Source organism: Dinoponera quadriceps, unplaced genomic scaffold (assembly GCF_001313825.1).
Source record: "Dinoponera quadriceps isolate SergipeBrazil2010 unplaced genomic scaffold, ASM131382v1 scaffold1169, whole genome shotgun sequence".
NCBI classification, from domain to species: Eukaryota; Metazoa; Arthropoda; class Insecta; order Hymenoptera; family Formicidae; genus Dinoponera; species Dinoponera quadriceps.
The window spans coordinates 783,627-801,310 of NW_014555522.1; the positions used below are offsets into that span (position 1 = coordinate 783,627).

The 17,684-nt window shown below is 42.2% G+C and overlaps 1 protein-coding gene across 3 annotated transcripts in view; it reads right to left on the reverse strand.

The window, feature by feature from the left end:
* Positions 1 to 8,078: 8,078 nt before the first annotated feature.
* LOC106744575 (ATP-binding cassette sub-family A member 13) overlaps positions 8,079 to 17,684 on the reverse strand; it is a 44,200-nt gene continuing 34,594 nt past the window's right edge. For all 3 annotated transcript variants that reach the window (XM_014619471.1, XM_014619472.1, XM_014619470.1), the window contains one exon: positions 8,079 to 10,578. In XM_014619471.1, coding sequence (XP_014474957.1) covers positions 10,450 to 10,578 — 129 coding nt within the window. In that variant the 3' untranslated portion in view covers positions 8,079 to 10,449. The remainder of the gene's footprint in view (positions 10,579 to 17,684) is intronic.

The window sequence follows — 17,684 nt, forward strand, 5'->3', positions numbered from 1 at the left end:
GAGGGAGAGAGAAAGAGAGAAAATAACACCACTTTAACATTTTTCTACATAATAATATGGGGGGAAATTGACTACTGATATTAATCATTGCACCTTTGTGCATCGATATTTTTGCAAAATGCAATGAATTTTTTAAGGTTTTTCTATGTTTATTTACAGCGATTCCACCTGTCATTCTACGTACAAAAATGTTAAGGTGAAGTTATCGAAAAGTAAATATTTTATGAAATATTTTATATTTTGTGTGCTAAAAAATATCAGAATAAAAAATAAAATACTTTGAAAAATATTCACTTTTTGATGATCTTACCCCGATACTTATATATACAAAATAAACAAAAAAAATTGTATTAAAAAAAACACTATATTATATCATTTAAAAAAGTAAAGTTGACTTTGAATTATTAATTATACAACGAAGTTAAAGTCACTAATATTCCTCTTTAAACTCTATAACTTTTGTTCGAAACGCTTCTTTCTAAAATACGACGTTTTTTTATATATTTAAGCATATTTTTTAAATGGGTCCTGTGTATATAATTGTATATATAAATTATAATAATAATAAAAAGTTTTAATTTAGGAAACAGTACAATATATATATATATGACACCATACCCCGTATACCTTTAGAAATGAAAACAGATCGACGAAGCGAAAGTGAAAAATATTAGGGACAATATCCACGGGACGATCGCATTTTAAGGATCAAGACGGGTCAAGCAAGCCCGGCTCTAACGGCAGGGTAAATAAACCTCGTGGTTATCCGATGGAGACAAAATAGCCCGGAATGTGCGCGCGTGTGCGTGCGTAACGATATCTCGTATTCCTATCTTCTCCCCTACGGGCCGACGGAGCTCATCGGGATACAAAAACTATCCCGTTCGCTCGTCCGACTATCGTATTATCCGACTCGGAGTTCGGAGGGCTTAATTTCGCCGACGATTGATCTCGAATCTCCATACCGGCTGAATCCGGCAGCGTGGGCACCCGGTGATCGCGGCGGTATCGCGCTCACCACGAAACCCCCTGAGAGATTAACCCTCTCGACTTATTTCGAGCGATCTAACTCTCCCGCTCACCCGCACTCACCGTCGCCGAGAGGAATCTCCCTCGCGGAGACACTTGAGGGACGCGATGCTGATAAAGGATCTCCATTCACGAAAACGGACTGGCACGTAGCGCAAGCTCGAGCCGGCCCCGACTATCTCGGTCGCGTCCCCGTGAATGCACAATTGCGCGCATTGTGTGTCCGACGACTACGACCAGCTGGTAGTAGGTAAGGAGAAACGTGCGCACCTCGACGTCCCGTCGCGTCACGTCGTGTCTCGTCGTTGCTGGATCGCGCTAGTTACGAGACGCGCGTCTCGCATGCGTCGTCATTTATCTCTCCCGCTGAATTTCAGATATTTCCCGGGACGCGCGCCCGCTGGACGGTTATTGCGAGACAAATGGCGCGTAATTAACACGGGTACGCGCCGGAATAAATGGAGAGAAGGGAGTATCCGACCGATCGCCATCGACCGGATATAATCGAGCCAATTGTACAGCGATCGCTTCCGGCCGGTCGATCGGCGCAAACCGCCTGATTCAATTACGCGCTGTTTTACAAGTGAGATTGAAAATTTAACAAATCGCAGGCGGAACGGGCGGATCGCCGCCGACGGCGAAGAGTATCCGCTTGTGCGCGTTAAATCCTATCGGCATAGCTCGCAGAACGCAAGACGCAGGTCGCAAACGCAGGCGAAAGATGACGATCAGTTCCTCGCATTTACTCATAGAGATATAAGAATAGAGGGAACAAAGGATATATGCTACTTGTAAGTGGAAGTGATAGAGGTCAAGAGGGAGATGGATGCCGAGTGTCCTATCTGTCTCTTTCTAGTCGAGCGCTGTGATTGATTGTTACAATGAGCCACCAAGCGACTACGCGACGTCAGGAGGGGAGAAAGCAGACTAAAATTTCGTTTTGTAAATATGCGTGCACATGTGTGTAGAATTAAAATTCGTTAAATATTCGAACGTTAACAAAATAATAATTGGACGCGATTTGTTTAAAAATGAGGCATTGTTTGAAATGCAAAGCGGAGTCTTATCCTGGATATAACCGCAGTTTTCACTCGTAAGAAAGTACAAATACGTAACCTCAAATAATTATATGTTATTTTTTCCTACATTTAAAAAAATATGTAAATGTTGTAGACTACCGAAGGATGTAGATATAAGGCGTAAATGGTTGAATATACTTCAACTACCTTTGTATTTTGAAGTGAAAACAGCATATATTTGCAGTGATCATTTTAGCAATGACAGTTTCTTTGAATTGGATGGAGAAAAATGTATAGCTATATCGTCGTTGGCGCGGCAGCCAATCCCAGCGCGTGACTAGAAAGAGACAGATAGGACACTCGGCATCCATCTCTCTCTTTGCCTCTATGACTTCCACTTACAGGCTTGTTCCCTCTATTCTTATATCTCTATGCATTTACTAGAATTGTAGACCGGACTTTATACGCCTGACTGCGTCGCAGCGTCCGAGTGTAGGCGTTGCACGAACGCGTATGTGTGTCTCCGTCTAGGGTATAATAATTGCGAGCTACTGCGAGCATGTTGGTCACAGACGGTAGGCGCATAAGCAGCGAGTTTAATCCCCGCGGAGTCGCGCAGTCGGCGAGTTCTCCGTGTTTCACAAAAGATTTTCGGTACGTCTGTACACATACATACGCACGTACACACTGGCTGCGCAGGTACCAGTCCCATTCTTCCTTATCCTCCAACCTACATCCACCCTCGCCACCCTTTCGCTACGCTCTCGTAGCTGAAGTAAAGTAAGCGTGCATATTCCGCCGACGTCGTCGACGTCGTCGTCGTCGCAAGGCGCGCGCGTCTGCGAATGACAGCAGTTGTTTCCAAGTTTATCCGAAGCTGCGGAATGTATTCGGCCTCTTAATTCGCCCGTCTACCTGCGTTCGCTCTCGAGGAGGAGGCAGACGAGACACGTGCGCGATGATAATCGCCACATATCCGCAAAGCCGGTCTCTCGCGCACGTGAGTAGCGAGCAAGCGCGCATGTCTTCGTTAGCTAAATTTATTCCATTATTATGCCGATTCGGTTTAAGAGGCTCAGTTGGCAAAGCAGAAACGTATACACGCGACATTAAAATTTAATGACGGCGGGACAAAGGGAGAAATGCGGATTAAGTGCACCATAATACACGGTGGATTGACGAAAACAGGATCGATCGATCGATCGGGAAAAAAATCAATAACGAAACAGTGATGTGTGTATATAACTGTGTAGGATGTTTAACACTTCACCGACCGCTAGCCTATTAATCGGCTTTTTGTCTTCCTCGATCACTCCAAACAATACAACCTTCAAAAGGCCAGTATGAATTTCGTAGAAATCATCAAATTTTGGTGGAAGTATGTAATAATGGCAAAAGAAACGTCAATATGATCTCAAATATACATTCTGCACAATTAACGGAATCCAGAAACAGAAGTAAAAGATCATACGATCCCATACAGAAGCCTAATTCAATTCAATCGTAAATTATAACAAATATATGAAGGTCGTAGATCGCGCGGACCAATATCTATCGTATTATTCCATTTTTAGAGAAACAAAAAAATGGACTAAACGAGTTGTAATATTTTTTATCAACTGTGCACTTTTCAATTCATTTAAAGCATACACAGTTCTCAACGGAAAAAAATATTACGCACAAGAATTTCCTGCACAAAGTGGCAGTTTCGTGGATAGAAGATTGTGAAACTAATTGTACAGAACAAGATGACGATCTACCAAATTCTGAACCCACAAGAAGAACACCCAGATTAGACCATCCCGGAAGACTGTGGAATTTCGGAAAACATAAACTTATAAATATAGTGACCAGCGGTCGAAGTGTAAAACCTCAAAGACAATGTAGAGTTTGTGCAGTTAAAAAAAAAGAAGTAGAACATGTTTTGTCTGTAAATTTTGCAATGTTCCACTACATAAAGGCGACTGTTTTGAACGATATCATACTTAAAAAAAAATATTAAACTATTTCTTATTTGAAGTATGTCAATATATGGATTATGGTATATTATATAACTATTTAACTGAAAACCGTTGTAATAGATAAAATAAATATAATTTAGCATTAATATTATCGAAATAAAAGAACTTATTAAATCTAATTATCCTATAATAACAGAAAGCGGGCAATTTTATCTGAGCATACGAAAAGCACAGATACTCCCGCGCGACAGTCTAAACCGAAACAGAGCCGGCGCCAGGCAGGATTTGTGGCCGAGCGGCCAGTCGGACGTGCGTATGCTGTTGAAACGCTAGCGGTCGGTAAAGTGTTAACATTTTCATTTTTAGTCCAAGCGCGTAATTCTGTAAGATTCCGCGTTTATCCATGAGTCCCTCTCACACGGTAAAAATTATTTTGCACTTGTGTTTTAATCAGGCTTTGTTAACATTTTTGTGTTAAATTTTTAACATATCCGTGTGTTAATTTAACATGTTGTGTTTATTTCAACATTTTGTGTTTTGTCGATTTAATATATATATATATATATATATATATTAAATCGACAAAATCGACAAAGTAAAAATAATAATTTTATATTTCAATATCGATTAATACATTAATTTTGTATTAATTTTTACATAAGATTTGTTACTTTTCAACGTATTCAATGTATTTACGTTGTATTAACTTAACACAAAACTTGAATGGACCATTTGGGATATGTGAAACGTGTTAAATTTAACGCATTTTTTTTTATTGTACATCCTCTCTTTATCCTTCTCACATTCCTTCTGAAAGGCCGTCACTGCGTATAGTAGACGTAATTTTTACGTTGTACTGCTAATTTTCAAATGTATATCTTGCTTAATTGTTCGTATCATGCTACTATTTTACAACCTTTTATCTTGGCCAAGTAGAAGTTCATGTTTTTACTTCGCCCATTGCGTGTTGTTTACTCGATATTATCACATGTATGAAAGTATACCGCATCCCGCACATATCCAGCACGCAATAAAGCTATTATTATTATTATAAAGTGGATAATACGACTACGATAAGATACTCGGATAGAAATTAATCGGGGTGTGCCCCAAGTCTATATGTGGCCCTGTATAGGCATGTCCCAAAATAGGCCTACCTCTGTTGAACCTAGATATGGTCTAGAAAGACAAATTCTGAAAGTGGAATTTCGTCGATAAGCTCTGAATAGACACATTGACGTGGATGCCCCTAATAAGACACGTGGCTCGTAGAGCTCAGTCCTATGTATAGAGCTTAGTTAGATGGATTTATAAAACTGGCTCGAAATCGTACGAGTGTTATTTTCTGTGTAGGACTTACATAATAACGGAGAAAAATTGTGTAGAGCCTTTCCAGCCTCCGTTTTAAATTTCTACCTAAATTCTACTAGCCGTCGTACTTTTCGGCAAAATTGCCGTACTATTTAATGTATATAACGCTCATTAGAATAAAACTAGTGAAAACCTCCTTTGGTTCCTCCCCTTCGCGGATCTCGCGTAATCTCCCGCAAAGTGAAGTCCGTTCGAAGCGTAAAGTAGGAATCGAGGCTGTGCGCCAGAAAGCTCTAAATTTATCACCAATAGCTACCTAGATATACGAGAAGCTATCTTTGATCTCCCTCTCTTTCCCCCTTCCTCTCTTTCTCTACTTCGAGTTGATTTACAAATCGTGCTTTAAAACAGCTACCCGCTAAACTAGATTCTCAAGAAACGGGGAAATGAAATTTCTTTTTTTATATCTCGTTCGCGTTTGGCACGTGAAACGTCGAAACGCAGCGTTTTTGCGTAACACCGGAGATATCGCCGGCGAGGATTACAATTTCTCCTCGTGCGGGCATAATCGACCGCGATTCGTTTCCTCGATGTCCTTGCCCACCTGATCCCGCCTGGGGGGNAGAGTTAAATGCTGTCGTATCGTGCAGAATTACGGCGGCTTAATCTTTCCCTTCCTTTCTTTCTTCCTGCCCTTCGGCCCTGCCGGCCAGCCTTCGGGAGAGCTTCCAGTTATTCCGAACACGTAGACGATCGAGCTAAACTTCTCTTTAACGCGTTCTGTACCCACGAACACGCCCTACGATGAAAGCGTTCTAGCGCACCATCTCACGCTTTTCTCGTAACAGCCATAATTACGCGCCTAATCCGAATAAAATGTCCAAATGAAATGTTTCGGCGAGATGAACGATAATTAATCGCGCGGGACGCGCGCCAGCGGAGAACCTCGATGAAAATCGTTCCGGGGCTTTGGCATTTGATGCGCAAGCAAATTCAGTCGATTCTCGCGCGAGAGACCGCGCTCCTTCGATTTGTCCGCAGTGATCTGCGAAGTATACGTTCGCGCGTTTACGCTCTTTCTTCCGCTTTTTATAGCGGCTCAGTCATTCCCGTAGACTTCGACGGGAACCGCCCGGATGTTACGGCGACCATTGGTGCCGAGGAGAGCGCGAAGAAAAGTCTGTTCGCATGTGAGAGATAACGTAACACACGCACGCACACACACACACACACACACTTTCTCTCTCTCTCTCTCTCTCTTTCTCATTTTACCGCTATAATCCGCAATGTCGAAATTTTCATCCTTATTACCGTGGAGCCGCGTACGTTTCGCACGAAAGTTTCATCGAAGATGCGCCGCGACCGACGAAAATGGCGGGCGGAAAATTTAGCAACGTCGAAGGGCCGTGCACAGTGCGATGGAGAGATAAAAGAGAGAGGTGTCGACGAGGGAGAAGGTGAAAAACCGGGTACACGTAGGGTGTCCGGAAGTTGTCCGCGCTTCTTATCGTTCACGTGCGAGCTCGACAATGACGAAGCCCGATTCCCGCGCGACGACGATTCCTCTCGACGTTATTCGCACGCGAAGCTGACGACACCTCCTCAGTCAAGAAGAATCCCATGGATAAGTCTGAGATTTTCGGCACACGAAGTACTCGCGGTGAGCGAGCTGGAGAGGACACCCGATATACGCAGCTCACTGGAAGCCTGTCTTTTTATCCATTCTCGCCCCCACGGTGCTCGGTTATACGGGGGACCGTGGCAATAAATTCCGCCGTTTCACGCTTTATCGTTGCGTCTCCTTTCAATTTTGCGCCATTCGCGACGCGCAAACATCGATCTTCGTGTTTCTCCGCGTGAATCGACGTCTCGCGCCGTGGCCCGGGACAAATAAAAGCCCTGGGCTCCTCTTCCACATCCCATTCCCGCACACATACGGTTTTCTCTCACCGTTGGCAATATTTAACCAGTCGGCCGGGCGTGTCAAACGTACTCGTCGATAATCGCCTTCGGCGGAAATTGATGGGGAAGTATCCGTGCTTGTGGGACTCCCCGTTTGCGAAAATTGTAGCCGCCCGTCGGCGTGTGGCAACGTATCGCGAAGTACGAGTGAAAGCGGCGACGTCAGCGCGATTCGCCGCCGTCTCGCGTTTTCCGAGAGTCGAAATTTGAGCTCTACATTAATCCCCTGCAAGTTTCATCGAACTTAAAAGGGTCAATTGGGAATATAAAGATGTAACACTATACAGATTATTGTCGTAATAAATCTTGATGCTACAAATTGGATTCGCGTTCTAACGAGTATTATTAGAAAAACTAATTTCAGAGCACGCCTGCGAAACTTAGATCGGTATTAATAGTTGTCGCTGTCATGTTGTGTTAATAGAAAAACTCATATTTAACCTCGAATTCAAATCCGACTATCTCATCTGAAACGAATTACAAGTAACAATTATTAACACGGGTTTTAGGCCGGTATTTGTAGTTTTAAATGATTTACGATTTTAAATTGGGAGCGCAATTAATAATAAATTTGTATTCATGGATGATTATTCAGCTGTTTGTATCCATATATTTTGTTGTGAAAAAAAGTATTACGAATTAATGAATAATTAAAGATTCATAAAGATTCAATTATGATTATTTATCAAACAATGACAGACCATACGTGACTATATAACTATAAATGCCAGCTTTAAAATAGATTCTAAATTTCGACTCGGGTATTTTTTTATATTCGGCGTTCGTCAAATGCCCGTTAAAATCGGAAACGTTTTATTTAATAATAATTCGACACACCTGTAAATATATTACTATCCTGATGTTCTACGTCTTCGGTGTTCTTTTTAATATCTTGCTCTTAAATGCTCCATAATTTCAAACACTCATTTGTGGTTACATTAGCACTGACACTCGCTTAAATACGATTAGATCGGAGGAACGTGTGTCAACTAACGCGATGCGGCGAAAGCCCGGTTAAATATTTCAAAATAGCCGACGAGATATTTTTATCATCCAATCGTGAATAACTCATCGATACACATGCTATGCGTCGCGATACGTGTGTCGCTTATTGACTCAAGCGTAATAAATCGGTTATGAAATGGTACGTGACGCTTGACAGTATAAAAACAATGGTCACCTTTGAAAGGGCAAAGTCACCAACCGCCAATCGATGACAAGGCATAATCGGCGGCCACGACAGCGCTATTACGATGATTACCTCAAAGCATTCCGAACATATGAGGTGGCTAAGGTGATAAGTTATGAAATTATCAGGACAGTTGTACACGATTAATAACTAACACAGTGTTTCCGATTGAGTTATGTTTTTATATGATATCATTGAGCGCTTGGTGATGATGACAATCAAGATTTCACTTCAGGAAACAGGATGCAGCGGCTTATTCCTTCTTTTTCATTTATTTTGAGCCTCCAAATTTTATTGAAATTTATAAAAAATAATGTTATTCAAGTTACTAATTTATTTATTAATCTTTATTAAACTCTTTTATATTTGCTTATCATAAAAAGTACTTTCTCTCCCTGCAGTTATGTGTGAATTAATCACATGTATATAATATATTGTTTTTTGAAATTAAAAATTACGAAAGATTAAATAAATGTATAAAGAGAGACCCTATCGAAACAATTGAATATTAAATAATTCCTAAATAAGTCCTTTAAGTCTCAATAAAACGGTATCAAACGATTTGCATCGTCAAAAATCAATAATCTGAATAATATTATATTTCGAAATTCTCCATTGGTCCTTCAAGTTTGACGGAATTTGTAGCGTTATAATGTACATCTAAAATTTCGAGTCTTATCATGTTTGTCCTTGCGAAGGATTTATCTGCAAGCGTACTGAAGTAAATGGAAACCAATGTACTACTAGCTAAATTAAAAAAGTTGTATTTCATCAATTTCTTAATGAGAAATTTACGCGCTCGACACGCACAGTTGTTCCTCCAATATTACTTTAATCTAATTATAAAACATTCGTCGATATACTATACGTAATCATATACCGATACGCGCATGAAATATCTGGTTTTTAATATAGGCAGCGAGAGACTAAAAAAAAAAATTGAGTAGACGAATGAAAGAATAACGATGAACAAGATTTTAACTCTCCGAGTAACAACCAGAGTCATTTTTGTGTCCAGGCTATTGTGAGAAGTGCTCGTTTCTCAAAACAAAATCATTGAAAATCCAGTATTTAGCAAATTATCGTTGACAAAACAGCGTATATGGTCTTCAAGTAGAATGATAAAAGAAGTTTCGGTAATTTTTGGAGATTTTACCGAACAGTTCTGAAGGAGAAAAATTGAGGAAGACACAAATGATCCTGGTTGCCACTCCGAAGGTAGTGAAAATACATTGCCCCTCGGAAGGTTAATCGACAGAGCAGTTGTCTGTGGCGAGTCGGGAGTTTCGATTTCCCGCTCTGCTCATCTTCGCAGGACATTCTTCTCCTTCGGAAGCCCGTGGTGAGCGTATCGCTCGGAATTTATCGCGCATTCGTTTCGATCACGAGCTCACTCGAGATAAAGGTGTGAGGACCGCGTTTGTCTCGTATCGCTTTGAAAAAAAAAAAAGTACGTAAATTTCCCTTAATTCCATAATTCTAAAAACCTTACGAACTAATCGAAATGAGATTCTCCTACGCATACTAATAACTCTCTGGAATCTTCGCTAAAATAAAGTCTCCGCGGGAGTATTTACAGATTCGGTCCGAAGCCGCGTCGAGCTGTGTTTCGCGCCTCGCTGGGCATTTCTAAAATCTGCTCCTCTCAGGAACTCGGCCCAGATCTAAATTCGTGTCGCCCACAGGCGAATGAACATCTAAAATCTCCCCGACGAAGCCTGCGAGGACCGCAAAGTGCATCCTCTCTATCTCGTTTCTCCTGTTTAAGCTCATATTACACGTTTCGTCGTGGCATCGAACGAGAAGTTCAAACTATCACAGCAATTGCCACGAAAATCGCTACGCGCGTGTGCCGTGAGAGCACGAATGAGCAAGAGAGAGGCTTTGTCGGGAGGACATAAAATTTAAGCTAATTCTAATTGCTCCACGGGTCCTCCAGCGAAGAGCCGCCGGAGCTTGGCTCGATCGAACAGCGCACTCAAAACGTGTCCATGTGAATGGTGTCCATGCTGGTGTACATGTTGGGCATGCTGTTCCTGCTGGGTTGACCGAACACAGCCACGTCGCCGGCCTCGTCGTCCAGCTCCTCCGAGAAATTCACCAGAACCTGCGCATTTCACCGCATTATTACCGTGAGAGCTAATCTCTATAAAAAAGGCCATCTCGGCTGCTACGAGCCGGGGAGCTTGACCGCGAAAGCTCTTCCCTCTCGCATGCGCGCATTCAACGTTACGACGGAAGGACCGCGTCCTGTAATATTTTAGAATGGAAATTCCAACGGGGGGGGNGGGGGGGGAGAGCAAATGTTGTTGCGTCGGCATGGTTTTCCGCGTAACGTCAGTGCGCGAATGGCCGCGCGCTGGCGCTAGTGCTTCGACTTCGTCGTTATCGCGCGATGTATGGCCGAGAAGGCGCGGACGACACGGGCGTTTGCGACGGAAGAAACAGTTCTGTAACGGCGCACAATCTCGTCCCGCCGATCGCGCGCTGTAAGTCGTAACGCCCGCGTTCGTAATTATCGCGACTGCAAGTCGCGTTGCAAGACTGAAGTTCCGCGAGGCGCAAACTTTTGGTCGTAGCAGTTCCGCGCGTGCTCTGCGTTGAAGCACGATCTGCGCGCGCGACGCTCAGGGAGTTGCACGACGAAGGGCTTTTCCTTGCAAGAGGAAGTCCCATAAAAATCTTGAAACTTCCCCGACCGGCCAAGTTCGCCTGGTTTACATACACACAGGCTCGTCGCCGCCGACGTCGCGACGCTGCAAAAAATTTCCCACTTTGTTCGCGAGATCGTAGCCGTGGTCTTTGCGTCACGGAGAAGAAACGCATTTACATAATGTCCCGCGTCCAGTTGCGAGCCGACCGCTTGGAATGGATTTCTCTCGAATGTGAGCGCGTCTCGCGCGAAGAATCCGTGTAGAAAATTCCTTGGGATCTAATTGGAATCCTAATCCGATTTTCCGAAATAATTACGGATTACAGTTGGGAAATATGCGCTGATTCTGGTTAAAATTGTAATGCTTCAAACACATGATTCTAAGCACAAACAGATCCTATTTAATTCCCAATGTTTTTCTAAAGATTATTTCTAGTTTCCATTTTATACTACGATTGGATCAAATATGCGAGACACGTTAAATATTTACATTTATACACGGAGAAAAATATTTTGCAGGCAAATTGTCAGCTACTGTGGTGACAGCAAAAAGATTTGTCAAGAGTATTAATTGCTGTTTGCTGAATATATAGGCAGTTAAATAATTTGGTTATGCCAATTGAATTTTATTGCTGTCTCAACGACGATTTGCCAAAACAGCGAAGTATTAATATTTTTTCCGTGTAATCAATTTTTTTGCCGTCACCGTAGTAACCGACAATTGCTGTGCCAGCAAAATATCTTTCTCCGTGCATGACATACACATACGCTACGCGTGCTCTATTAAATATGGTAACGTTAAAAATGTTACCCCGTTTGTTTACTTCCTAATTTAATATTTGGCCAAACTGTCATTCGACTCGGACGATAACGGTTACACGTAGCAATGCACAACACTAATCAGCATCGTGGAAAAGAGGGTTCATCCCATTTTTGGGATAAGAATGAAATTTCTAATTGATATCGCGATAAAACAACCTATTTTGGGACAATTTTGGGTATTCTATTTAGAATTTGTGCCGCATATAGGAAAATTTGGGAAAATTTCTATGCAAATGTCCGAAGACTATTGACGCTGATTTTACGTTATCGTGCTGCGATCAATCGATTAATTAATTATACGAAGAAAAACGTGAATGCCGGAATGATGATGAGATGGAAATGCTAGACCTCGTTGAAGAGACGCTCGAAACGTTCAAACGTTGGGCAGTTGCCGATAAAAGATACGATAACGAGTGCATCTTTTTTCCGAAATAGAGTCGCATCGACATCCTTTACCGGTGCCGAATGAACGATAATAATACACTCTTCATGTCTTCGTTTATTTCACCGAGAAGTCTCGATGCGACGTTCATTCGTGAATAATTCGGTAACTTGCCGCGTTGCATCTTGGCATTGCGAGAATCTCCATTTTCTTAATTTAGCGTCGAGTAAACGCTCAGTTGGAGGAACATTTTGCGGCTTCAGGTCTCGCCGCGCGCGCGCACACACACACACACACACATCGTACGCATCTGGTTTTCGAAGGATGAACGCCCGCCAATGCGCGCGAAACCCTTGCGAAGACTTCGGCGCGAATAATTCCGCTCAGTGCATTGCAGCAATCCAGAAACTTCTTAGATTCGATCCGACCCAGTTTACTACTGTACTTAAAACTTAATTTATATTCTGAACCGTGCTAACTTGAGCTGTGTGTTGCTATTGTCGTTACTGCAGAAGCTTACAAAACAACGAGGGAGGGTTCATGGCGGACCTCTTAATGTTCGCATGAACTAAGTTCCGCAGCGGAGGGATGAATACGTGTGACGCAAGTTTCTATTTACGACGATTTAAATACGACGTCAGGGGCGCAGGGTGCGGAAGGAAGAGGTGGGGAGGAGGAAGACGAACGATGGCGTTTTCCAAAGTGCATCACGGTGTGCGTGCGAACCGCTTCCCACTCCTCGATGATAATTAACGACTGGGCAATCCTCGAAAGAGTTTGGAATCGCGCGGACTCGTCCGCCTTGAACGTCCGGGAGGCGCGTCAATATTTTCAGGGCAAACCGATTTACGTAGAAATTGCAAAACGTCACGAGCTGATAGATCGGCCATATTATTTGCCGAGGAGCGATTCTACTTCTGATGACAAAAAGGTTTCATAAGACCCGTCCGGCGCGATCCGCTTCTCGTTTCAAGTACTGAATTTTTCTTACTCCCCGCCATCGCCGCCTTATATAAGTGATCAATTAAGCTCTCATAATTTATCGCGCTCGATAACGCCCCCTCTCGAATTCCTCGCACGTTTTAGTTCACTCTCTTTCGTCCCTTCTCTTCCCTCCCCACTCTCTCTCACTCTCTCTCTCTCTCTCTCTCTTCCTGCCGATGAATTGATATTTTTTTCTCTCGTGCGCGCTCATGTTGCATGCTTTTTAATAGGCTCTGATGTAGATTTATAACGCTCGCGTTTACGGTCGAATTTTCCCGCACGCAATTTTTCATATTGTTCGTATTTGCGAAATCAAATGAAGATCACTGTTTACTGCCGCTCTCTCTCTCTCTCTCTCTCTCTCTCCCCCCTCGCAAGAATCAGATCACACCCTCCCGATCCATGGTCGATCGATCACTTGTGCGACGATTTCAATTCCCGCTTTTCCTCGAGCTACGAGGATTCATTCCGGCTCGCTCCTTCGAGTTTTCGAACGCCGTAGAATCACGAGAAGTAGTCGGCAGTGAATTGCGCGCACACTTTTGGGACCGTGAAATCCATGTGCCCACACCCGGTAATCTCGCTGTCGCTCGACTCGCCCGCGTGATTTACGATCTTTACGCGCAAATAAATCGCACAACTCTGATTGATGTACCGGCAGAAAAAGGCACCAAATGCGTAGAAAAAAAAAAAAATCCACGACCTCTTAATTCCGATATCATGACTTTTATCTTTATTTCGCGAATACGCAGGGAGTATTTTTTGTCGATGACGCAATAAATTCTTAATTTGCGTATATCGTAACATTCATAGATCCATGAAAAAAATTTGATTTCTTTTTTCCTGCCGGCAATCTGGCGGAGCAGATTAACGTGAAATAGATTTCCATGCGTTCTCGGGAGTAAATTGAAACAAATAGAAGACAAACGCGAGTAGTTTTATAGCGTAAATGCAAAAAAAGTGCTCGTGCTATAAAGCGTAGTTTAATTCTAATTCCGTTTTATTATTCGCGACTAGACAGTGCTTTGTGTGAAAAAAAGAATGCAAAATAAAAAGGCAAAAAGCAGAAAGAATAAATAAAAAAGCGTGAGATTGCATTAAGCTTTATACGGCGTCGTAATAGCCATTTTTTAAGCTAATATCGCGCGGTAGTGCAAATTCTCTTTGTACGACGCGACTGAATTTCCCGCATTTTCAGATTTCGCCGCGCCGAGCATCGCGAAAATAATTAATAATGTAATACCGCCTCCCCCCTCCTCCGCGCGCGTTACGCGCACGTTCGAGGACGTGTTAATTAAAGTTAAAGTCTTCGCCGACTTGTGTATGAAAATTTCAAAAGTTTTTTAATTAATTTCAAAATTAAAATTTCTTTATTAACAGGCTTATGCAAATGTCACCGGATGGCCGGCACTTTTCGTGTTAGTCGCGCGATAAATTTCGCGAGGAAGAGTCGCAAGCGCGCGGAAGTTCGGCAATAAGAAAGGGGCCGAGCGAGATGCAAATTTCCGGCGACAGCGGCGGTGACCGCACGCGCGTGCATCTTCCTCCGGCGCGGCGAGTGCATCGCATCGTCCTCGGCGGACACTCGCGTCCAGTTGAAACGACCGGGAGACGAGCTTTATTGCGCGACAGTTGAGCGTTGTTTCCCGAAATTTTTATTCTGGGCGACATCGCGAACACATCGTGCGCGCAGCACTTTTCCCTCGTAAGTTTACGAACGCCATGGGAAAATAAAGCAATCTGAAATGGATGAGAGCAAACTTGGGAACAGTGATAAAGAACATCCCGCACAGAAGTTTTCATAGATTTTCCAAGATGCAATATAGATTAGAATGTCCGAAGTTGTTCCAAAATGGGTTATTCCGTTGCGATATCATTTGGGAATCCTATTTCTAAACATGGGATGCAACCTCTTAAAGTAGAACAACCTCTTTTCCGCGATGCTGATAGGCAGTGCGCTGCGACTATCATTGTCACAGTCTAGTGACAGTTTAACTGAATATCAGAATAAGATATTAAAAATGAGATTAAATAAATAAATAAAATCTGTTAAATAAATAAATAGGATCTCTTTACATAATAAAAAATTGTGTGTAAATAAGTCCAGAATAATTATGGATTCTAGTCGATTGAAATTTTAATTATTGTAATATGGAAATATGTTAAAAAGTACACAAATATATATAAAATTAATATTAAATTAAATTAAATTAAATTATTAAATTCTGTGAATAACATATTCACATAATATGTTATTAACATATTACTTTTTAACATATTCATCTTGTTAAAATAATACATAAATTCCACTGGAATGTTAATCTACACTAAATTTTTTACTGTATATGTTTGTTATTTAGAATCGCATGTTTGAAACATTGCACTTTTAATCGGAACCAGAACCAAAGAACCAGCGTAGATTTTCCAACTAGAATCCATAATTATTTTGGAAAATCGAACTGGATCCTAATTAGATCCTGCAGAAATTTTCTGTGTGGGATTTTACTTGTAACGTACTACGTTCATGTTAACGCGTCGTTATCGACACACTGTGCAATTTTAATTGTCGCCACGGCGGCATTCGCGGCGAATAGTTTCATTAAACGCGTGACTTGAGAAGCACGTGGCTCAGGAGGAGAATTCGGCTTTGCGCTCCGACAGCGCGTTAACGACTTGCGCTGCTGACTTGCATTTACCAACAATATGCATTTACCGACAATGCGCACAATTCGTTCTCATTGAGCGACCTAAAAGACAATCGCCGTTGCGGCGTGAGAGGAAGGCACCCAGCGAGGGAGCGTATCATATGTTTAAGATTTACATTCGGTAATTCCGAGAAGATTTGGGCTTCATTATCCGGATGGTGAATTATGGAGAAAAAGAAAGACAGACAGAAAGAGAGAGAGAGAAAGGGAGAGAGGTCGAGGTAGGAAGCGGTTAATTAACAGCAGTTTTCAGAAAAGAGAGGGAGAGGAGTCGGGCGGTCGGTAATGGTCGTTGCGCGCGTTACAGCTACCCAGAAAGCATTTAGGTGAGCTTAGGGAGGCAGCCGGTGAGGGTGAGTTTACCACCCCCGCTCCGCAGCTTGTAAACCATCGGGGATGCTATGTAAGTGAACTACGAGACGGCGGATCCATTAATATCCGTCAGGATCGGCGGGACGAAAACGCGGATCTTCGAGCGACAAGAGGAGGCGCCGTGTACCGGCGGTGCATCATCTGCTGAAGACAAGGACCTTAGAATATCGCGCTATCCGACTACGCAACCGGTCGATCCGTCGCCAAAAGTCAGGTCGCGAAAATTAATATTGCGGCTCGATCACAGCGACGATCGTGTCGACTTCGGGCCATCTCGGAAATTTACTGTACCGCGCGATGTTTCTGCGTGACGCGTCACTGCGCTCAATCGAGCGCGATTAAACGAGCGAGAGGCGTTGAATGAATTCGTTTGTCGTCGGTATGAGATTCGCGTCGAGACCTTAGTAGAAATTGAATCTCGTGGGTGTCCAGTCGCGAAGTAGTAAATTTATGTCCAACGTCGTTATTAGCCAGTAATGTAACGCTCACTTCTCATAATGGCTGGATAATTATTAGGTAAATAAGTTAGCTGATAGTTAAAGAAAAAAATTATATAATTAAACAGAAATTAGACAGTTAGACCGAAAGTACACAGAATTACACGGTTACGAAGTGAAAAATCATAACTATTTTCCAGGCAATAGTGTAACGCTTATTTATGGGTATCGATCACGCTCTCCTTAGGGCGGAAACGTGAAAAGTGAAAATTTCAAATGTTTCCGAAGTAGAAAATTTACACTTTTCATGAATTCACGTTAGAGGAAAAGATTTATGATTAACCTCAGAGGATCGTGAATCTTTTCCTCTAACATGAACTCGTGAAAAGTGTAAACTTTCTAATTTGAAAGCATCTGGAATTTTCACTTTTCACGTATCCACTCTAAGAGAAAGTTACTTAATCGATGTTCTGCTTTTTTAAGATTCTGGAATAACATACTTTCACTTTTCATTTGCTACCTCGTTTTTAAATGCTAGTGGCGAGTATATAGTATTGGATTATGTATTTTTAAATAAACAGTGCCATTTACTCTATTGTATTTGGTACGTAATAGCTGGACAACAGCTAAATCGCAAGATCCATTTTACATTTTAGTGAATAATCAGCCAGTAATAAACTAATAACGTGTTTCAGAGAGGAAATGTAATCTAGCCTATATTAGCTAGCTTGTAATGCTGGACAATATCGAAATTATAACTGAAATTATGACGTGTGATTGTAATTTTGAATGATGTGTTTCATTATATACATCACTAAATATTACAACACACATAATCATTTCTGTCATAATTCTAAT